The sequence below is a fragment of the Miniopterus natalensis genome, chromosome 5 (genome assembly GCF_054644295.1).
Source record: "Miniopterus natalensis isolate mMinNat1 chromosome 5, mMinNat1.hap1, whole genome shotgun sequence".
NCBI lineage: Eukaryota > Metazoa > Chordata > Mammalia > Chiroptera > Miniopteridae > Miniopterus > Miniopterus natalensis.
Window position 1 is genome coordinate 15,309,697 of NC_142085.1, and position 23,172 is coordinate 15,332,868.

General features: G+C 36.1%; 1 protein-coding gene across 5 annotated transcripts in view; it reads left to right on the forward strand.

Annotated features, from left to right (window-relative positions):
• The window catches only part of UBR2 (ubiquitin protein ligase E3 component n-recognin 2), a 91,914-nt gene that overhangs the window by 36,447 nt on the left and 32,295 nt on the right, over nucleotides 1–23,172 (forward strand). For all 5 annotated transcript variants that reach the window (XM_016212734.2, XM_016212726.2, XM_016212727.2 and 2 more), the window contains 11 exons: nucleotides 8,055–8,218; nucleotides 8,308–8,407; nucleotides 12,130–12,258; nucleotides 13,373–13,556; nucleotides 16,025–16,086; nucleotides 16,758–16,868; nucleotides 17,757–17,822; nucleotides 18,578–18,700; nucleotides 18,827–18,890; nucleotides 19,839–19,963; nucleotides 22,424–22,476. In XM_016212734.2, the coding sequence (XP_016068220.2) occupies nucleotides 8,055–8,218; nucleotides 8,308–8,407; nucleotides 12,130–12,258; nucleotides 13,373–13,556; nucleotides 16,025–16,086; nucleotides 16,758–16,868; nucleotides 17,757–17,822; nucleotides 18,578–18,700; nucleotides 18,827–18,890; nucleotides 19,839–19,963; nucleotides 22,424–22,476 (1,181 nt within the window). The remainder of the gene's footprint in view (nucleotides 1–8,054; nucleotides 8,219–8,307; nucleotides 8,408–12,129; nucleotides 12,259–13,372; nucleotides 13,557–16,024; nucleotides 16,087–16,757; nucleotides 16,869–17,756; nucleotides 17,823–18,577; nucleotides 18,701–18,826; nucleotides 18,891–19,838; nucleotides 19,964–22,423; nucleotides 22,477–23,172) is intronic.

Sequence of the window (23,172 nt, forward strand, 5' to 3'; positions counted from 1 at the left end):
CAGGCATATACCCTAACCGGGAATCGAACCCCAATCGCCTGGATCCTAGGTCGACGCTCAACCGCTGAGCTACACCTGGCCGGGCTCTACGGATCTTTATGCAGGTTCATGAAGGGAAGTCTGTGCAGAGGGACTAGCACTTAGGAATGTCCTGAAGTAGAAAAGTTCCTCAACAGGGAACACAAAGCCAGTACATTTAAAGACCCTTGAACATGGAGTGAAATGAGACCAGAAACGTAGGCAGGGGCCAAACTGTATAGATTTAAGAGTATTCTAGTTATTTTACTAACCAGGTGTATTTTCCAGTTTTTTTAATGACTCCCGCCCCCCACCCCACCCCCATTACTTCTGTGTTCAAGGGTATATTCTAGTGCATTTGAAGCTGTCTGAAAACTATTTACCCATTAATGACATATTATCATATTATTATAGCCAATTTAGGATTTTGGTTTTTATCTTAAGAACATGGGAAGACATTGAAGAATTTTGAGTGGCACACTGTCACATTTGTGATTTTTTTAAAAAGATCATGCTGCTTATAGTTTGCAGCACAAACTGGTGGGAGCAAAAGTGAGTGTGGAGAACTTAGTTAGAAGCCAATACAATGATCCAGACAGGAATTGATAGTAGCTTGAACTGGGATTGTGGCAGTGGTTATGAGTTGTGAGAGATATTTAGGTAGTAAAATCTATAGAAACAGCCAGATGTTGGGTATGAGGGATAATGGGTTTGGTGAATGATTGGTGGTTGGGTTTGAGGGGAGAGTATAAAGATGTTTCCCAGGTTCTGACTTGCATCCAAGCAGATGTTCCATTTGCATGGGGAGTTTTGGAGAATGAGTAGGATTTGTGAGGAGGGAAAGGGATGCTTTCAGTTTAGTCAGGAATAAGTTTGAGAAGCCTCTGAGACAATCCCATGTCTATTCAAATCTGTGTGCATTTCTCCTCCATTTATCTTTTTGTCTATTGTTATGCCAGTACTCAGTTTTAATAATTTTAGTTTAATATTTCATTTTGATAACTTAGAGCAACTATTTGCAACCTGTGTGCCGCAAGGATTTTTAAAACATGCAGTACCTGACTATTTAGTCAGGGGCACTGGCCTCTTTTCCCTGTGACTGTCAGATAAAAAATAGCAGCAGCCAACACAAATAGCCATCCGATGTAAATGAATCAAAATTATACCTATTTTTTGTCAGGTCAGCAAAAAATATATTTTTTGGTGTGCTGCAGAATTTTAGAAATTAGTTTATGTGCCATGAGATGAAGAAGGTTGAAAATCATTGAATCTTCTTTCATTATTCTTTTCCAAAAATTTAATTATTCTTAGGCCTTTTTTTTTTAAAGAACAAAAATCAGTTTGTCAATTTTAATAAAACAAGAACACTAGGATTTTCACTGAAAACATACTGTGTTTATAGATAATTTGGGAAGAACTGGTGTATTTGCAATATTGAATATCCCCCTCTAGAAATATAATTTGCCCTCATTTGTTCAAATGTTATTTTTATGCTCTTAGTAAAAGCTTCATAGTTCTCTTGTTACAGGTCTTACACAGTTTAAAAGTTTATATGTTTTATTTATATATATTTTAAAATATTTTTAAAAATACGTTCTTACTGATTTCAGAGAGAGGAAGGGAGAGGGCTAGAGAGATAGGAACCTCATCAATCGGCTGCCTCCTGCACGCCCCCTACTGGGGATGGAGCCTGCAACCTTGGCATGTGCCCTGACCAGGAATCTAATGTTGACCTCTTGGTACCTGGATTGACACTCAATCATTGAGCCACACCAGCCAGGCCATATGTTTTATATTTTTGATGTGGTAGTAAATTGTTCATATTTTAAATCTGGCTATGGCTAGTTGTATAGGAAAACTGATTTTTATATAATCCAACTTATATCTGTCTGGTTCTCTTATTAACATTTCTTCTAATATTTTGTGTTGATTCCTTGGAATTTTTAGTAATCTGCAAATAATTTTTGTTGTTTTTTCTAATTCAGTGTTTTATTTTTCTTTCTTTTATGTATTCATTTATTCAAAACATATTTATCACCTTTATTAATTAGGCACTGTTTTGGGCTCGGGATAAATAGAGCATGGAATTTATAGTCTAATTGGGGAAAGATACATAAACAATTACATACTCTTTATTATAAATCAAATGTTGATAAGTGCTATGAAGCAGAAAGGCAGGTTAAGGAGGGAGATAAAGTGACAGTGGTGGGGTCATATTTTATAGAGTCATCAGGGAAGGCCTCTCAGAGGTGATGTTTGAACAGAGACCTGAAGGAAATGAGAGAGTGAGTGGTGTGACTGACTAGTGGGAAAACCTTTCTAGGTGGAGGGAACAGCAACTACAAAAGTTCTGAGATGAATGTGCACTTGGCATTTTGGAAGAAAGAACCAAAACAAGCTTATGTTGCTAAAGTGAGTAGGAAGAATAGAATGGCCAGTGAGTTTGAGCAGTGGGGTGAAGGTAGGAGTTGTTGTGCCAGACTTTGAAGGCCATTGTAAAAACTTATGTCTTTTGTCTAAAGAAAGTTAAAAAAGGGAAATAATAAAGAGCAGAAATTAATAAATGTTCAAAAGAGAAAAACCAACACAACCAAAAGTTGGTACTTTGAAAAAGCCAGGAAAAAGGGATAGATCTCTAGTAAGACTAATAAGAAAAACAAATTTTTAAATTTAAACAAAACTATAGATCTTACAGATATTGTAGAAAATAAGACAATACTAGGGCCAAGTTAATTAATAAAATTAGAAATTTGGATGATATGAGAAGACATTTCTAAGAAAAAACAATAGTTATTAAAAGAGAAAACAAGAAATAGAAAAATTTAATTAGTATAAAAATCTCATACAGAAATCTCTAGACCCAAATGGCTGCACTGGGGACTTCTTCTAAATATTGAAGAAGGAAATAGCATCTGTCTTACATAAGTTTTTCCAAAAGACAGGAAAAGATAATGTACTTGCCAGTTTAACTGAGTCCCCTGTAATCTTTATACCAAAACCCAACAAGGCAGTTACAAGAAAAGAAAATTAACATCTAATTACCACAAATGAGGTCACACAAATCGAATCAAGCAGTATTTTCAAAAGGGTTATACAGCACAACCAGGAGGAGTACAACATTTGAAAAAAATCAGCTGGTATAATTCACCGTATTTAACAAATAAAAAGGAGGGGAAAATCATATCAAATGCTTTTCCTGAATTCATGAAAATTAAACGCTTATTTATGATTTAAGACAAACAAAAAATACCTCATAGCAAACCTAGGAATGAAATAGAACTTATTTAATCTGATAGAGCACCTAAAGCCAAAACAAAAAGTAAAAACCCAAAGCAAGCAGCATATGCAACGGTGAAATATTAAAAACTTTTCCCCTGAGATCAGGAATGAGAAAAAATTTTGGCGATTACTGTTCTTTTTGTTTTTTCTTGACTTTCAGCCTTTTCTGGTAAGTTCCTTTAAGGCTTAAGTTTCCATCTGAACAATTTTTTAGCTTCATCCCACTCTTTTATGTAATACTTTTATTCAGTTCATAAAACCAAGTTCCTCTGTGATTTCTTCTTTAACCCATTTTTTCTTCTTTGTGATTATTCTTAGAAGTGTATTGTTAAATTTCAAAACACTTGGGTATTTTATAATTATTTTGTTATGAATTTTTAGCTTAATTTCACTGTGGTCAAAGAATATACTCTGATTTTTGTCTTTTGGAATTCGTTGAGACTTGGCTTTATGGCCCAGAATGCTGTCAGTTTTGGTAAATATTCAGTGTGGACTTGAAAGCAATGTCTGTTCTCTCAGTATTGGGTGCAGTATGTATGTATGTCACTTAGGTGGAGTTTGTTGATTTTCATTGTGTAAGTCTTTTACCTACTTACTGATTTTTTGTCTACCTGTTCTGTGAGCTGTGGAAGTGTGTTGGCCATCTCCAGCAATGACTGGTGATTTTTTCCTCCTTGTACTTCTCTAAGTTTTTGCTTCATATATCTTAAAGCAATGGGGTTGAGTGCATACAAATTTAGAATTGTACTTCCCAAATTGAGCCCTTTAGCACTATGAATTATCTCTTTTCATCTCAAGTAACAGTTCTGACCTTGAAGTCTAATTTATCTGATATTGTAGCAACAACTGGTTTCTTTTGGTTAGTATTTGCATAGTATATCTTTTCCGTTGTTATAGTTTTAACTTTTCTATTATGCCCTTATATTTAAGTATTACTTATAAAAAGCATGTATTTGGGTTTTTTTGTTTATCCAGTCTGACACTCTTAATGTTTTAATTAGATTTCTGAACCTTTAATATAATTACCCCTATATTTGGCTTTATATTTACCACCTTATGACTTTTTTCTGTTTAACCCACCTATCTTGTTTCTTTTTCTCTCCTTTTTTACCTTCTTTTGGATTAAATATTTATTATTTTATTTTTCCTCTTTATTAACTTGTTAGTTGTACATTTACTTGATACATTGAAGGGTCACTCTAGAGCAGTTTTACCCAAAGTGTCAGTTATGAAAAGATAAACAGTTTGTACCAGAACATGAAACAATACACTACTGATTTCAGCAAAAATCTTGCTATGAAAAGTAATGTCCGCTGAACTGTTTTAAGTAGTTGATTTTGCCTTCTTGTGCAGACTCGTCACAGCTGGCAACAAGCAGTTGTCAGGGCTCTGGCGTGTGGCCCATAACTTTGAGTAGCGCTGCCCTGGAGGTTACGGATGCGTCCTCACTGCAGTCAGGCACCACGCTTCAGCCTGAGAGTGGAAGTCCAGACTCCCCACTCTGCCTCTGGGGGTGCAGTGCGGATAGAGTCACAGTTGTTTCTGTGGAGGTTGGCTGGAGTTGGAGGGGTTATTGTCTGAAAGCTTTCTGTTTTGTTAGGTTACTCTTTCCCTGTGGCTAGAAGGAGCAGGCTTTTAGGGGGCATTTTTTTTTTAAAGTCTGTGCCCATTGGCATTTGCGGATTACCAGCTTCTTCAGCTCCAAGTCTGGGGTATGGGAGGTGAAAACAAAGAACTCTTCTGTGTCATTCCTTGGATCCCGAGGTCCCTAACCAGCATACCTTCTCTCCGCCTTTCAGAGTCTCCCGGTGCTCTACTTGCATATCATGTCCAGAGTTTTTAGTTGCACTTAATGGGGAGACTAGAGAAAAGTACATCTACTCGATCTTCCCTGAACCCTGAAGTAAAAGTTGTTTTTATTTTTTTAATACATTCTAGTTTCCTGATCTTTTCCTCAATTTCCAGAATATGTAAATCATAGCTATTTTAAAGTAATTGTCTGATAATGCCATTATATGGTCATACATAGTTCTATTCCTATTGTTTGATTTTATTGGTTTTTTTTTTTTTAAATATTTACCGCTTTTCATTTTTAGTCATTTGGAATGCCTAATAACTTTACTGGCATTTGTCTTAGATCTTAGCAGTTTTACTATGATTTACTTAGATGTGGTTTTCTTTATATTCACAGTATTGGAATTTGTAGATATTAAGTCTCTAGGCTTGTACCTTTCCCAGTTTTGGAAATTTTGGACCCACTCTCTCTTCAAATGTGGTTTCTGCCCCATTCTCTCTTTCTAATTTTTTTAAAATATGTTTTTATTGATTTGAGAGAGAAACATCGATTGAAACATCCTACACAACCCCTACTGGGGATCGAGCCCACAACCCTGGCATGTGGCCTGACCAGAAATTGAACCTTTGACCTTTTGGTGCTTGGGACGACACTCAACCAACTGAGCCACGCCAGCCAGGGCTGGTCCTACTTTTTGATGCAACTTTCTGTATTGCTAATAAACCTGATATTGACTAATATAAGACCTAGTTAAATAGTCACCTAGCACCAATAACAGCTTGGAACCTAGTTAGGCTATACAAGAGGGGAGAAATCCATGATTAGAGTAATATGTGGCATTCAAAGTAATATTAGACTTTTCTAACTTTACTGTGTAGCAAAAAAAGGAAATGCAGATTGTTTTTACAAAGTTCAACCTCACTCATAGTAAGATGTATATTAAAACTATCAGAATGGTTGAGATCAAAATGTTTGAAATTGCATTACATCATTGAGGGCATGAGGGGAAGGCACACACTATAGATGGACATATAAATTGGTAAGCTTCAGAGAAACATAGGCATAAAGAAGAAAAATGGCAATAGATAAGTATAAATAGATTAAATGCTCCAATCAAAAGACATAGGATAGCTGAGTAGGTAATAAAACATGGTCCAAATATATGCTGTCTACAAGAATTCCACCTCAAAACAAAAGGCATAGGCTGAAAAAAAAAAAAAAAACTTCTGGAGGACTTTAAAGGAGAGATAGACAGCAATACAGTCATAGTAGGGGTTTTTAACACCCCCCTGAGTTTACTGGATAGATCTTCCAGACAATAAAATCAGGGAAACAGTGGCTCTAAATGACGCACTAGATCAGATGGATTTAATTGGCATTTACAGAACATTTCACCCCAAAGCTGCAGAATATGCATTCTCATCAAGTGCACATGGGACATTCTCAAAGATAGACCACATGTTAGGACACAAAACAAGTCTCTACAAGCTCAAGAAGACTGAAATCATATCAAGCATCTTCTTGGACATTTACACCATGGAATACTATGCAGCTGGAAAAAAGAAAGATCTCTTACCCTTTGGGATAGCATGAAGGGACATGGAGAGTATTATGCTAAGCAAAATAAGCCAGTCAGAGAAAGACAAGTGTCACATGATTTCACTCATGCGGAATCTAATGTACAAAATAAACCAATGAACAAAATAGATTCAGAGACATAGAAGCATGGAACAGACAGACAAATCTCAGAGGGAAGGTGGGGGCGGGCGGGGAGCAACCTAAGAACAAATATGCATAACCCATGGACACACACAACAGTGTGCTGAAGGCCTGGCGGGGTGCAGGGTAGAGGGGATCAATGGGGGATAAAAGGGGCCATTTGTAATACTTTCAACAATAAAGATAAAACTAAATAAATAAAATGGTAAGCTTCTTTGAGGGAACAATTTGGTGATATCAGCTAAAAGTTATAATGTATATATACCTTAACCCAATAATTCCACTTCTAGGAAACTATAAATATTCTTCCAACTGCATAGAGTTGGAAGATATTTATTGTAGCATCTTTTGTAATAAATAACTTGAGACTGGGAAAAAACACAAATATCTCACCAGTAAGGGCATGACTAAATAAAGTATGATAGAAAAGTGTACCTAGTGATAGTTACAAAGAATGAGGGAATTTATATGAATTGATATGGGACAGTCTCTAAAATATATTAAGTGGAAAAACAAAGTGCAGAACAGTGTTTATAATACGCTATTCTTGGGGTGGTGGATATAATTATACGTATCCATACTTTCATCTACTTAACAATCCATGTATTATAAATGTATGTATGTATATGTATGTTTATTATTATACACATATACCATCTCTGGGAGAATATGCAGGAAACCTAACTGATTGCCTTAGCAAGGGGAACCTCAGGAACTAGGAGACTCATTTTTTACCTGTTGTTTTTTGCATCATTTAAGTGTATTTGCTTACTCAAAAATACATAGGTATGTATATCTACACTTAGAAACAAAAAATAAATCTCAGCTAAGGAGATTGAGAGGAAATATAGTTTTATACTGAGTTCTACAGAATCTGTGATATAAACCTGTGGATCCTAGAGTAATTATACCATACCATTATAGGTGTCTAAATGTCTCAGTTAAGGAAAATTTGCAGCCTGGTTCAGACCCCCCACTCTGAATTATCTTTGAATAATGAACCTTGGATCTGTCTCCTAACATTCTGGCATCTTTCTCCGTGATATAATTTTTGCTTCATACAAGTGGCAATTGGAGTAAGTAATTGTTATTTAGAAATACACAGTAATGCATTATTTATGATATTATACTATAATCGTGTTGAAAAGCTTTAAACTGAAAGCTCTAGCCAATGTTGGTGGTTTTCCTAACTTCCCAGTAAATAGGTTTTGATTACCATGTACTCTGATACACTTTGTTCTAGGCTCGGATGCTCATCACACAAGAAAACCTGCTGACCATCATCATTAAGACTTTTATGGATCATTTGAGACATCGAGATGCCCAGGGTAGATTTCAGTTTGAACGATACACTGCTTTACAAGCCTTCAAATTTAGGAGAGTTCAGAGCCTTATTTTAGACCTCAAGTAAGCTTTTGTTTAATTATCAAACCAGTTGCAACTTGTAAAATGTCAGTGTTTATCCATGTATTCATTGATACTTTTATCTTCTTCAGGTATGTGTTGATTAGCAAACCAACGGAATGGTCAGATGATTTGAGGCAGAAGTTCCTAGAAGGATTTGATGCCTTTTTGGAATTACTCAAATGTATGCAGGTATGTATAAACTGACACATTTTAAAAAGGAAATACTCGATTTCCTTTTTCTTTTCTTTCTTCCTTTTTTGTTTTTTGTTTTTTGTTGTTGCTTCTTGTTCATTGAACTGACCATCTTTCTGTCCATGCATTTATTTCATTTTGGGTGTGTCTCCAAGAGGGTGATTTTGTATGGCTACAATTTGGCCCAAGAAGCGCCTCTTTAATTGGAAACTCTTGGAAAGGTGTAGAATGAATGAGATCCTAGCAAAGGTTCAGTCATCTGTTCTTTTTTTTAATCCTCACCTGAGGACATGTTTATTTTGTTTGTTTGTTTTTATTTTTAGAGAGAGAAACATCAATCAGTTGCCTCCCTGGGGATCAGTTGTCCTGACTGGGGATCGAGCCCGCAACCTCCTGGTGCATGGGATGACGCTCCAACCAACTGAGCCACCTGGCCAGGGCTCTACTGTTCTTTTGTATTAGGTTTTTCTTTTGATCACCATTAACAATCTTTGGAGTTTGCAAGGTTATTTTTTTTTTAATATTCTTACGTGGAAGTATTGACAGTTACTTAAGAAACTAAAATGTTTGAGGGTTTTTAATGTTTCCTTATTTCTTTTTCCTTGATGTGATATTTATATAATATAGTATAACTCATTGTAGTTTTAATTTGCATCTCTCTGATGATTAGTGACATTGAGCATTTTTTTATATATCTCTTGGCCACCTGTATGTCCTTTTTGAAGAAGTGTCTATTCAGGTCCTTTGCCCATTTTTTAATCGGGTTGTTTATCTTCCTGATGTTGAGTTGTATAATTTCTTTATATATTTTGGAAATTAACCCCTTATCATATTTATCATTGGCACATATGTTCTCTAGAGTGCGCTTCCTTTTCATTTTGTTGATGTTTTCTTTTGCTGTACAGAAGCTTTTTAGTTTGATGTAGTCCCATTTATTTCTTTTTTCCTTTGTTTCCTTAGTTCTAGGAGATGTATCGGCAAAAATATTGCTATGAGGGATGTCTGAGATTTTACTGCCTGTTTTCTTCTAGGATTTTTATGGTTTCACAACTTACATTTAAATCTCTTATCCATTTTGAGTTTATTCTTGTGTATGGTTTAAGTTGGTGGTCTCGTTTGATTTTTTTGCAAGTACCTGTCTAATTTTTCCAACATCATTTATTGAAAAGACTATTTTTACTCCATTGTATGCTCTTGCCTCCTTTGTCAAATATTAGTTTACCGTCAAGGTGTGGGTTGATTTCTGAGCGCTCTGTTCAGTTCACTGATCCATATGCCTATTCTTGTGCCAGTGCCAGGCTATTTTGATTACAGGGGCTTTGTACTAGAGTTTGGTATCTAGTATTGTGACCCCACCAACTTTGTTCTTCTTTCTCAATATTGCTGAGGCTATTCAGGGTCTTTTCTGATTCCATATAAATTTTTGGAATATTTGTTCTAAATCTGTGAAATATACCATTGGTAATTTAATGGGAATTGCATTGAATCTGTAGATTGCTTTGGGTAGTATGGATATTTTAATAATGTTAATTCTTCCAATCCATGAACACAGTATATGCTTCCACTTGTTTGTGTCTTCTATTTCTTTTTCAATGTTCTATAGTTTTCCGAGTACTGGTCTTTTATCTCCTTGGTTAAATTTATTCCTAGGTACCTTTTTTTGTTGTTGCAATAGTAAATGGGATTGTTTTCTTAGTTACCTTTTCTGGTAGTTCATTATTGGTGTATAAAAATGCCACCGATTTCTCGCCCTAGCCAGTTTGGCTCACTGGTTAGAGCATCAGCCCAAGGACTGAAGGGTCTTGGTTGGATTTCAGCCAAGGGCATGTACCTCAATTGCAAGCTCAGTCCCCCGTCCCAGTCAGTGGGAGAGCAGGAGGCAACCAGTTGATGTGTGTGTGTATGTGTCTCTCTCTCCCCTCCCCCCTCTCCCCCTGCTCCCCCTTCCACTCTCTCTCTAAAGCAATGGAAAAAATATCTTCAGTAAGGATTAAGAAAAAAAAGTGCCACTGATTTCTTAGTATTAATTTTGTATCCCACTACTTTGCTGAATTATTATATTAGATGTAGTAGTTTTTTGGTGGAATCTTTAGGGTTTTCTTGGTACAATATCATGTCATCTGCATTTAGTTTTACTTCCTCTTTTCCATTTTGAATGCCTTTTATTTTGTCTTCTTATCTGATCACTGTGGCTAAAACTTCCAGTACTGTGTTGAATAAGAGTGATGAAAGCAGACATCCCTGTCTTATATCTTAAAGGAAACACTTTTAGTTTTTGCCCATTGAGTGTGATGTTGAATGTAGGTTTTTCATATATAGCCTTTATTATGTTGAGATATGATCGCTCTATCCCCACTTTGCTGAGAATTTTTATCATAAATGGGTGCTGGAGTTTATCGAACGCTTTTTGTACATCTGTTGATATGATTATGTGATTTTTTATCTTTCATTTTGTTTATATATCACATTTATTGATTTGTGACTATTGTACCAACCTTGCATCCCCAGAATAAATCCCACTTGGTCATGGTGTATGATCTTTTTAATGTATTGCTGAATCTGATTTGCTAATACTTTGTTGAGGATTTTAGTATCTGTTCATCAGGGATATTTTCTTTCCTTGTAGTGCCTTTATTTGTTTTTTTAATTAGGATAATGATGGCCTCATAAAATAGAGCTTGAAAGTCTTCTTTCCTCTTGAATTTTTGGAATAATTTGAGAATAGGTGTTAGGTCTTCTTTGAATGTTTGGTAAAATTTGCCTGTGAAGCCATCCCATCCAGAGCTTTTTGCTGGTAGTTTTTTTATTACTGCTTCAATTTCATTAGTTGTTATTGGTCTGTTCAGGTTTTCTGATTCTTCCTGATTCAGTTTTGGAAGATTGTATGTTTCTAGGAATTTGTCCATTTCTCCCAGGTTATCTAAATTTTTGGCATATAGTTGTTCATAGAATGTTCTTACAATCCTTTGTACTTCTGTGATGTCAGTTGTTATATCTCCATTTCTGATTTTATTTGGATCCTCTGACTTTGTTTCTTGGTGAGTCTGGCTAAAAGTTCATTGATCTTGTTTATTTTTTTCAGAGAGCAGCTCTTGGTTTCACTGATGTCTTGTATTGTTTTTTTAGTCTCTCTGTCATTTATTTCCACTCTGATCTTTATTATTTCTTCTCTTCTACTTCCTCTGGGCTTCTCTTGTTCTTTTTCTAGTTCTTTTAGGTGTAGGGTTAGATTGTTTATTTGAGATTTTTCTGTGGGAGTTTAATTTATAATAATACTTCTGTGTCTTGTGCTGTTTTGGGTATCTATAGAAACAATGTCTACTTTGTTCATTTTGAATAAAATATTTTTATAAATTTAATAACATTTTAAAAGCCTGTCAGGTTTCTTCTAATAATTTTCCTATAGGTAACAGACCTAAAAAGGAATTTGAAGGATTGTTGCAATGAAGTATTCATTTTATTGTTTAAAACATATAGAAGATTGCTTCTAAAATAATTTGCTATATATACTTCACTGGGATTTTTAATTTATATTTTAGAGGATGTTAGATAAACATGTAATTTAAGAAGTTGGACTTTGTCATACTACTTGAAACTTCCTATTAAGCCTTTTACTTTATATGTTTTTGTAATCAGTATGTATGTCTTCTACATTACTTTTTAAGTAAAGAGAACAAATATAATTTTAATTCATTTAAAATCTTTTCACTTTCTTTAAGGGAATGGATCCAATCACACGTCAAGTAGGACAGCATATTGAAATGGAACCAGAGTGGGAAGCAGCCTTCACATTGCAAATGAAATTAACACATGTTATTTCAATGATGCAGGACTGGTGTGCTTTAGATGTGAGTGTCTTCTAGGGGTAGGAGATAGGAGATAAATGGAGGCGGGGGGAATAGACAGATTTTTAAGTAAGTTTTGAGGAGCTTTGGGGAGGATAGTGGTGATACTTAGCTCATAAAACAGCAGATTTTCCTCTTACACGTATAAATTTGATATTCTAAAGTCTCTTTTTGAAAAAAAAACTTGGAAAATATATAGAGGAAGAAATAATTCATACTCTCTTTCTCTTACGTTGCTGTCTTTATTTCTTCCATTATCCCATCTAGATTTTGAGCATAGTTTCTAAATTTATCTAAAAGTAAAGTTGTACTATTGGAACATTTTCCTGTGTCTTAAAATTATTTGTTCTTGTTTTGGCCAAAACTTCTAGATGAGAACCTGTTTCAGTTGGGAGGTTAGAGAAGGCTTCTCTCAGATCTGAGCTATGTGTCAGATCAGAGTTAACTGATCAAAGAGTAAGGACTATTCCTGACTAAGGGACAGTTGCGTCATGCTCTGTGATGAGGAGTGTGGTTGTTAGGGGAGCTGTGAGAAGGCTCTGGTTGGAGCATAGGGCTTGAAGGCAGAGAAATGGACAGATTTTTAAGTAAATTTTGTAGTGCCTTGGAGGCCATGGAAGGAAGTTTGGATTTTATTCTAACTGAAGTGGGACATCATTAGAGACTACCAAGGAGAAAAGTGACATGATCCAATTTACACGTTTTTAAAAATTACTCTGTGTGGAGAGTGGATGGAGGGGAGCAAGAGTAGAAGCAGGGAATTTAATAGAGTGGTGACTGGCTTTCCTTTGAGTTATTGGAGGTCATCGGTGGCCAGGTTTGAGAGAAATTTAAAAGATTTTATCTCATATAAATTTAAATTTGACTGCTTGGTGATAGATCAGGGAATGAGGGAAAGCAAGGTGTTGGAATAACTTCTAGATTTCCACAGCTGTACAGAGATGTCATTCACTGGGACAGGGCACTAGAAGAGGGACCAAGTTGGGAAGGGAAAATTGGGTTTGATTTTGCCTGTGTTAGTATTTGAGGTACTTACTCATTGTTGAATTCAGTGTGCTTATTCAATGTTGTAGAAACCCAGCCTTTTGAGTAACTTACAGAAAACCCTCTTTTTTAGGAAAAAGTGTTAATTGAAGCTTACAAGAAATGCCTTGCTGTATTGATGCAATGTCATGGTGGTTTTACTGATGGTGAACAGCCAGTCACATTAAGCATTTGTGGACATTCAGTGGAAACTATCAGATACTGTGTTTCTCAAGAAAAAGTTAGCATTCACCTCCCAGTTTCTCGCTTACTTGCAGGTAAAGCATTTCTCCCCCAAGAAAACACTGAAAATATCTTTTAAATTGTTGTTTGTGATTAGTATTTATTGAATACATACTACGCATTAGTCTGAGATGTGCATCAACTTATTAAATCATCACATCAGTCTGTGAGGTAGGTATTATAATTAAGTTTACTTTACATATGGGAAGACTGAGACACAGGTGATTTGCTTGGTTGTCACACAGCAAGAAAGAGTCAGAGTAGGAATTTTGAGGTAGTTTGGCATCAGAAGCCATGTTGGTAACAATTGTACCATAGTGCTTCTTCAGACTTCTTAAATGTAGATACCGTGTTTTATTGTTTAACTCAACCTAGCTTCAAAGTCTGTTACAATTCAGATCAGCCTGTCACTTAAGTTATTGCTGACAAAATTGAAACCACCCTAGATTTTATCTCATATGAACTCTTTCTTAATCATTTATTGATAACCTTTTTCAGGAGCCAGTCAGGAGTGAGTCCCAAGTTGGGGTGATAGATTTTTCATCATAAATAGTTGATTTACAAGCCGTTTATACTTGGTAGAATATTTGAAGCTGCCACCTCACAGCAGCCAAAAGCTTTGAATACACACTTGTCCATCTCTGCAGACTCATTTTAAGACACTTCTGTCCATATTTCTTGATTGTAGGAATTCTTGCCCTACTCACATAATTATTGTTCCCTTTAGTTCCTGAATAGAAAGGAGAAGATGGAAAGCTAGATATTTTTACTCATTGCAGAATTTGTGATTTATGTTAAGTGCGTAGCTCAGTAACAATATGATGTGAAAGTGGTTGTGTGTATGTGTGTGTGTGTGTATGTAAGAGATTGTGGAGAATTGGTATTATTTCTTCCTTAAATATATGGTAAAATTCACCAGTGAAACCATATGGATGTGATATTTTCCTCTTTGGAAGGTTTTGAATTACTGATTCAGCTTCTTTAATAGATAACAGGCTGGTCTGGTTATCTGTTTCTGCCTGTGTGAGTTTGGTAGTTTCTCTATTCAAGAAATTGGTCCATTTCATCTGAATTATTAAACTTGTGGGCATAGAGTTGTTCACAGTGCTCCTTTCTTATCCTTCCAATGTCCAGGGGATCAATAGTAATGATCCCTCTGTCATTTCTGAAAGCGTATTTTTTGTTGTTTTCTTTTTTTTTTTATCGTTCTGAGCGTTATCACATTGTCCCCATTATCCCGCTGATAGCATTTCATCACCCTTTGGATTGTTACTGCAACCATGGTGATGTAAGAAAACTTAGACATCTGAATTTCAGTAGCACAGCAAATAAGTACCTGGACTGAAGTTGAGAATGTAAAAAGAAATCCCTTAATTCCTAAAACTTGTTCAGGCCCAGTTTTGTTTTTTCTAAGTACTTTGAGCATAACTGAGCTTGATCCTCAACATAGGCAAGTGGCAGCGTAGTGTAAAAAGGTATTCAGCTGGAATGCAGGGAAGTGAGTCCTTTCTCCAGCTCAGCTGCTGATTTTTTCTGCCTTTAAAAATACAGTTGTATGGGTGATAGCTGATGCTGATAGTTATCCACAGAGAAAATAGTCAGTACTCTGAAATGTACCAATCTCTGCCTACCTCATTATCCTCCCTCAGCTGTTCTCAGTGAACATTTTTGAGCCTTCTGTCTCACTGTGTTTGACAAATGGCCTCAGTGCTCATAATCTAATTGGAGAGCAAAGTAAACATACACAAAACAGTTCAAGAACAACTTGGAGTGTGTGCTAATGGAGCTTGAGTGGCAAGTGCTGAGTATAAGTTATTAGAATGGGATTTGTAATGCAGCTCTTCTTGAATGAGGAAAGCCTCAAACCAGGCTTGACCGAGTGGGCAACAGTTAGTGATAAGATTGTAAAAAGCATTCTCTGTTTATACAATATAAACAGGACAATTAATTCTTAGTTAACAGAATTATTATCTAAGGTTGAGCCATGAAAGAGCCCTTTGCATTTAGGAACTAAAGAGGCTTTTATCCTAAACTGGAAGTTCTGGAGAACTTAATTCGGAGGTCAGGATCAGTGCAGTGAATCCCAGGTCCAGTTTCTCTGTTCAGATGCCAGAAGGATCTCACTACAATACTTTGAATGGGAAGAAACTCCATTGCCCAGTGAATTATGACTGTTAAAGCTGGCAGGACATATATAAATTGCTTTAATCATTATATGGGTGTTCTTGCTATGTTTCTATGCCTAATATTTACTTCATAAAATGTCATCAGTGTATGTTGGTACATGTAATTAAGACTAGTTCTAAGTGTGCCTTGGATACAGAGATTCATGAAAATAAAGCTTTATTTATGGATGCAGTTTATTCTGTATCATAATTTGTAGCATGGTAGGTTCTCAAAGAGAAAAGAAGTTAGATATAAAGGTGAGTGAATATTTAGGGGGGTTTTTTCTCCTAAAGATTTTCACTTATAAAAATACATTTTTGGTTTGTTCTTCCTGCAGGTTTGCATGTGTTGCTAAGCAAAAGTGAAGTGGCATATAAATTTCCAGAGCTTCTACCTCTAGTAAGTAGTACTAACTTTAAAAGTGAATACCTGTTTATTATGCTTCATGTATATGAAATCACTTTGAAACAAAGTTTATTATTCAGGGTTCTCCAGAGAGACAGAACTAATAAAGAGAGTAAAAGAAGTGTGTAAGTGTGTGTGTGTGTTTGTGTCTGCACTCCTGTGTTTATGTATGGAGAGAGGAAGAGATAGAGATTGATTTATTGTAAGGAATTGGCTCGTGCAGTTATGGGACCCGGCAAGTCTGAAATATGCCTGCAGGACAGTCTGACAGGACAGGACAGATTCCCAAGGAAGAGCTGATGCTGCAGTCTGAAGTCCAAAGGCAATCTGGAAGCAGAGTTTATTTATGTTTGAGGGGACCTCAGTCTTTTCTCTTAAGGCCTTCAGCTAATTGGATGAGGCCCACCCCTGTATAGGGAGTAATCTACTTTATTCAAAGACTACTGATTTAAATAATAATCACGTATACAAAGGAGCTTCACAGCAACATCTAGACAGGCCTTAATCAAAAACTGGGTCCCATGGCCTAGCCAAGTTAACATAAAATTAACCATCACACAAAATACTTTGAAATAATTTTAACTTGTGTTTTATTTAATGCTTCCATCTCCATCAGACAACATTCTTTATAGAGTTGAGACTTTTGTGTTTTTGTTTTTGTACAGAGTGAACTTAGCCCACCCATGTTGATAGAACACCCTCTTAGGTGTCTTGTTTTATGTGCCCAAGTACATGCAGGAATGTGGAGAAGAAATGGGTTCTCTTTAGTAAACCAGGTAAGTGTCTTTTCATTCTAAGGAGAGTTTTTGATTCATTCTTTGGCTTCTGTGAAGGATGTAATTTTTAATATACTTAGTCATTGAAAGTTGAGTACCTATATTAAAATTTCTTGAGAAGATAAATATGTTAAAGCAAAAAAGTTTTTTAGAATTTTTATCCATACTTTGTCAAGAAACAATATCAAAGGTAGAAATGCACTTTTCTTGAGTCTTAACTTGCAATCATTTTTAGAACAAAATTGGATATTTAAAAAAAATTAAAATTCAGCCCGGTCAGGTGTGGCTCAGTGGTTGAGCATCGACCTAGAATCCAGGAGATCGAGGTTCGATTCCCAGTCAGGGCACATGCCAGGGTTGTGGGCTCGATCCCCAGTCGGGGGCATGCAGGAGGCAGTGGATCAATGACTCTCATCATTGATGTTTCTCTCTCTCTCTCTCCCTCTCCCTTCCTCTCTCTGAAATCAATAAAGATATATTTTTAGAAAAATTAAAATTAAAAAAATAATTCAGATTTTTATCTACTTAAATTAAATTGGGTTAAAAGATAAAAGTTCTATTAGTATAGCTCTGAAATTGACGTTTTTAACTTTTAAATCTCACCAAGGCTTGGTGTATGTTTTTCCCCCATTTTTGTTAGCTGTGGAAACAACTTTGTTGAAAAACCCAGAAAGTTGGATGTAAAACATGAACCATGGAGTTACCACTGTAATCTGGACATTTTTAATTAATCTTTATTAAGATAGTATTAATTATTGGGGAAACCACATTATGTGTGTGTTCATGCACACTTGTCCAAAACCCGTGTGCTCTTTTGGGAGATGGGAAGAGGAGGGAGCTGCACAAATGAAAACCTATTTACCCAATATTATCAATTTTTATTTTTAGATTTATTACTACCATAATGTGAAATGCAGACGTGAAATGTTTGACAAGGATATAATAATGCTTCAGGTAATGAATTAAGAGCATTAAACTGAAAGGTATGGGGAGTGTTTTTCTTCCCGTTAATTCCATAGAACCCAGTCAGTTATAATCACTCCCAGATATATAACTCTAGCCCAGTCTCATCTACTAAACTCCAAGCTTATATGGCTAACAGGCTATAGAACATTTCCATCTAGATTTTCTGGACACATTTCAGATTTAGCAATAACATGTTCAAAGTAGAACTCCTCTTACTTCCTCCATACCTTCTTCCTATCTTGGGTTTCCTATATTGGGGAAATGTTCAACGATCTATGTAGTTGTTAAAGTAAGAAACCTGAAAGCCATCCTTTCTTCATTTTCTTCTGACTAAAGACCCGGACCCCTTAAACTGACTTCCAAGACCCATGGTACTTAACTATGTTAAAATTCCCTGAATTTGCCTTGAGAAAACCCCAAAATAAAACTTTAGAATTGAATTCAGACGGATACAAATAATTCAGAGCATTAAAAAGAAGAGAGGACATAATCCACATTATTCTGATGTGTGGATTTAGGGATTTGTTTTGTTTTGTTTATGCTTTGTTTTGTTTTACTAGCTTAGATTCCTGTCTGTACTTAGAGCTACCACAAGTAGGGATTGGGGTTAAAAGGGTTTCCATCTTTTATTGGGATTGATGAACAAGTAACTGCTTTCTCATGTGCAAACCAAAATATTTCTCACTAATTGTTTAGTAGTTCTTTTGACCTTCCTCTTTTCCTTCATCTAAAAACAAAAAAAGACAGGTGTCTCCATGATGGATCCAAATCATTTCCTGATGATAATGCTTAGCCGCTTTGAACTTTATCAGATTTTCAGTACTCCAGACTTTGGAAAAAGACTTAGCTCTGAGATTGCCCATAAGGTAAGAGCATGTTTCATGAGACTACAACACATCATTAAAGAAGCCGCTTTCTTTTGTTGTTGTTATGTTAATAGTACAGTATCTTTATTCTTATCTCTGATCTTTATCCCCCCACCACGTTTACAGGATATAGTTCAGCAAAACAATACTCTAATAGAAGAAATGCTGTACCTCATTATAATGCTGGTTGGTAAGTTTGAATTGTTTGAGACATTTATAAATTATATTGGCTTTTGTGGTAGCAAATAATTCAGAATATCTGAACCATGTTTCTTTTGTTGAATGGTTACTCAGTTCCAGGGGATGATTTTTCTCCTCTCTGGTTACTGTAATATTGAGAAAACAGCATTGTTGCTTTGGGAAAAGGAGAGAGTGCAGCTGCTGGAGCAGAATACAGTGGAAGACTCTCGGGTGTTTTTCAGGGTGGGGCCAAGGACAGGAGAATTTAGCAAGAATAGGATATTTAGGAGCTATTTACTGTGACTTTATATCTTAGCTATATTTCCCTCCATGGTTTGTGGTGCAGAAGTGTTGTATTGACTTCAAATTAATGGAGACCTGTAGCTGATAGATGCAGACATCTTATTGCCTGTGTTTTCAGTCCTGTTGCCTCCGTCGTTTCTGTTCTTTCATCCTTTACCTTCTCCCACCTCCCCTGCTATTTCAGACTCTGTACAGTCCATGTCGCAGAGACTCCTGGCAACTGTCAAGAGGTGATACCAGTGAAGGAGGTCTTAGAAGGTGATATCTCATTTGCCACTAGATAGGACAGCGGAAGGCTCTCCTTCGCTGCTACCATGTGGCAGATGGTGTGAAAGCAGGTCCCTAGGCACTAGTACAACTCCTGCCTTACCAAGTCTTTACTACATCTAACCCTTCTACCTTCTGATCTTGTTCTTTCAAAATTGCAACCAAAGTGCTCTCTCCACTGTCTAAAGCCTGCGCTCACCAGTTGTTCCTGAGACTCAGAAGTATGGTTGGGAGTTACTCTCCCCTAGCTTGTTGCCAGACCCAGTCATTGCTTTTCCATTGTGCAAAAAGAAAAATATATTGTGTTGTGTGAATTATAAGTATGTATCACATAAGTATTTTGTTTATATTAAATGTATGTGTAAATATACTTTTTCATTGTTGACAGGAGAGAGATTTTGTCCTGGAGTTGGACAGGTGAACGCTACAGATGAAATTAAGCGAGAGATTATCCATCAGTTGAGCATCAAGCCTATGGCTCATAGTGAATTGGTAAAGTCTTTACCTGAAGATGTAAGTACCTACATTTTTAAAAAGAAAATTATAGCAATCTTTTCCTACCTATTAGTCTTAGTATATATAGATTTACTTTATATACTTTTTCCACAATTCAAGGATATGTATAACTCTATCACTCTTACTAGAAATAATTAGAAAAAGAGAATTCTAGGGACTGTGAGTGGAAAGCAGCATAGGAATAGAACCTTTCACAGTGAAGCTTTGAAAAAGGTAAGTAGCTGAATAAAAGTAAACCTAGTCCTTAGAACTGAATTTATTATCCAATAGGGGGGTTTTTATGGGGTCTTCAGTACAAAGCGAACATGGATAGAGTATTTTAAAGAAGAGGGTGAGAAATACCTACTCAGCTGTGTTGAGTAAATTAAAGTTTTCCAGAACCTTTTCCTTCTGAAACACCCAAAGATTCCTTAGTGAGCCATTTCTCATTGTAGTGAATGTAAAATGATATTCATATGGGCTTTCATAGGTTAATTGTAATGATTTTTCCTCTCAGGATCACAAGTACTCAGCCTCCTATTTTTCAGCCACACGCCTTTTAGAAACCCAGAACTTATGGTTGGGAAAGGACTTTATTTTCATTGAGTCTTTTCAAAATGTTTTCCCAAATTTGAAACATAGATCAAAACTTTGAACCTTAGTTTCACTCTTCTACGATTCAAACCTGTCTGTTGCACAGTAATACTTCTTTTAAACTCTAAATTATGAAAATATTTAAACATCTTTATAAATAGAAAATGAACCCATCACCAGCTTCAACAGATCTTGTTTTATCTATACCCCAACCACTAATCCCTTTATCCCCACTAAATTCTTTTGTAGAGATATACCATTTCATCTATTAATAGAATTGAACCTCTAAAACAGAGGTTTAGTGTTGTTGTTTTTAATATATCTTTATTGATTTTAGAGAGGAGAGGGAGAGAGAGAGAGATAGAAACATCAATGATGAGTCATTGATCGAGCCCTCAACCCTGGCATGTGCCCTGACCGGGAATCGAACCCTGATCACCTGGATCCCAGGTCGATGCTCAACCACTGAGCCATGTCCGGCCAGGGCTAAAACAGAGATTTTTAACCAGGGACGATTTTGACCCCGAGGAGACATTTGGCACTCAGCAGGGTGTGGGGTGCTACAGGCATCCAGTGAGCAGAGGTCAGGGATACTGCTCAACATTGCACATTGCACGGTACACAGGACATGCACACATGTGGGTATACACACACACACACACACACACACACGCCCCATAAGAAAGAATCAGGTGCCCCAAAGGTCAGAGTACCAAGGTTGAGAAACTGATCTAAAAGATAAGGGCTTTTAGGAAAACCCATCTATATCACATTATCACACCTGAAAGGAAAAAAAATTATTTCTTAAATATCAAGTCAAGATAAAAATTAGTTGTACTTTTGCCCTGGCCAGTGGTACTCGGTTGAACATTGTCTCATGCACTAAAAGGTTGCTGGTTCGATTCCCGGTCAGGGCACATATGTACCCAGGTTTCTGACTCAATCCCCAGTAGAGGCGTGCAGTGATCCATGTTATGTTTCTCTCTCTCTCCATCCCCCTCTCTAAAAATCTAAAAATTTTTTAATCTTAAAAAAAATTAGTTGTACTTTTTAATGCACGGAATGAATCCTCAGTTGTTAGATGAAGAAGCAATTAGTATCACTTAGACTTTAGAATAAGGAATAATAAAATTTAAAACAGCATTTTAAAGGTGAATATGCCTTGTATAAATTGCTAGCAACTGTATTTACCAAACATTTTTGACCAGATAATTCTTTTTTTTCTAATCCTCACCCGAGGATATTTTTTCCATTGCTTTCCAAAGAGGGTGGAAGGGGGAGAGAGAGAAACATTGATGTGAGAGAGTCACATTGATTGGTTGCCTGTTGCATATGCCCTGACCGGGGCGAGGGAGGGATCAAGCCTGCAACCAAGGTACATGCCCTTGGCCGGAATCGAACCTGGGACCCTTCAGTCCTGGGACCAACTCTAACCACTGAGCCAAACCAGCTAGGGCCAGAAAACACTCTGTTCACAGAATTCTTACTAACATCTTACCATGAATGAAATATGATTTAGGGAATACTGTTTTATGAAAACAGATAAGAAATTAGTGTAACTATTTCACAAAATATTATCATATCTTAACATAAATTTTGTTCAGATGTTACATGTGCTTTGTTTTAATTTAATTCCTTTTGAAAGCTGTCGCCTTGAGTCTTTATAGTAATGACTTCTTTTTAATTATATCAAACTGAAATAAATTTCCCTAATGGCATATTAATCATTATGTTTACTATAGAATCCTCATCTGTAAATATTGGTATAATAGCATATCTGCTTCATAGGATTGCCGTGTGAGGCTTAATGAGATAAAAAGCCCAATGCTCAGAGTGCTGATATTGTTAACATGGAACACACTTAATTGTTTCCTATACTGTTAGGAGAACAAGGAGACTGGCATGGAGAGTGTCATTGAAGCAGTTGCCCATTTCAAGTGAGTTTACTTTATATTTCTTTTTGTTCAATTGTTTTTATACTTTTTTTTTTTTTAGAGTGCTTCCTTCGATGGAACTAAAAATGAAATTGCTGCTTTCAGAGAGTAACATTTTCCAATATATATTTCTGAATTATATTTCTCACTGACTCACTTTTATTACCTAGCCCTGTGCTCTGCAACTTAAAGTAGCTTTGTGAAGATTTTCATTGTATTCAGAATAGGTGTTCATAGCTGATAGCTTCAGATAATTAAAAATAACCTGAGCATGTGATCTAAGTAAATGCCTTAAGCGTCCTTAAAATTACTTTCATTGTTTCCATTTGAATGTGCCACCTAAGCTGTGGGATGGCCTCTGAATGCTGCCTTCTCTAGTGTCCAGTGTGTTGCCCTATCAATAAACTAGTTTATCTCCCCTTAAGGTTGTTGAGGCAGTGTCTTAATTCTGCTTTTTCCTTGCTCTCCATCCCAATGGCAATGTCTTTATTTTTGCTGATTATAAAGACAATACATACTTTTAGAGAAAATATTTTTAAAATATATAGAAAATAGTCTTTAACTCTAAAATTGCACCTACTTTTTCTACTTGGTAGAACGTATTACAGATCTCTTTCTTTACATGTCAAAATATAGACATTAACATCACTTCTAATGGCGTCCTATTGTTTGGAGATGTTACAATGTGTGTAACCTATT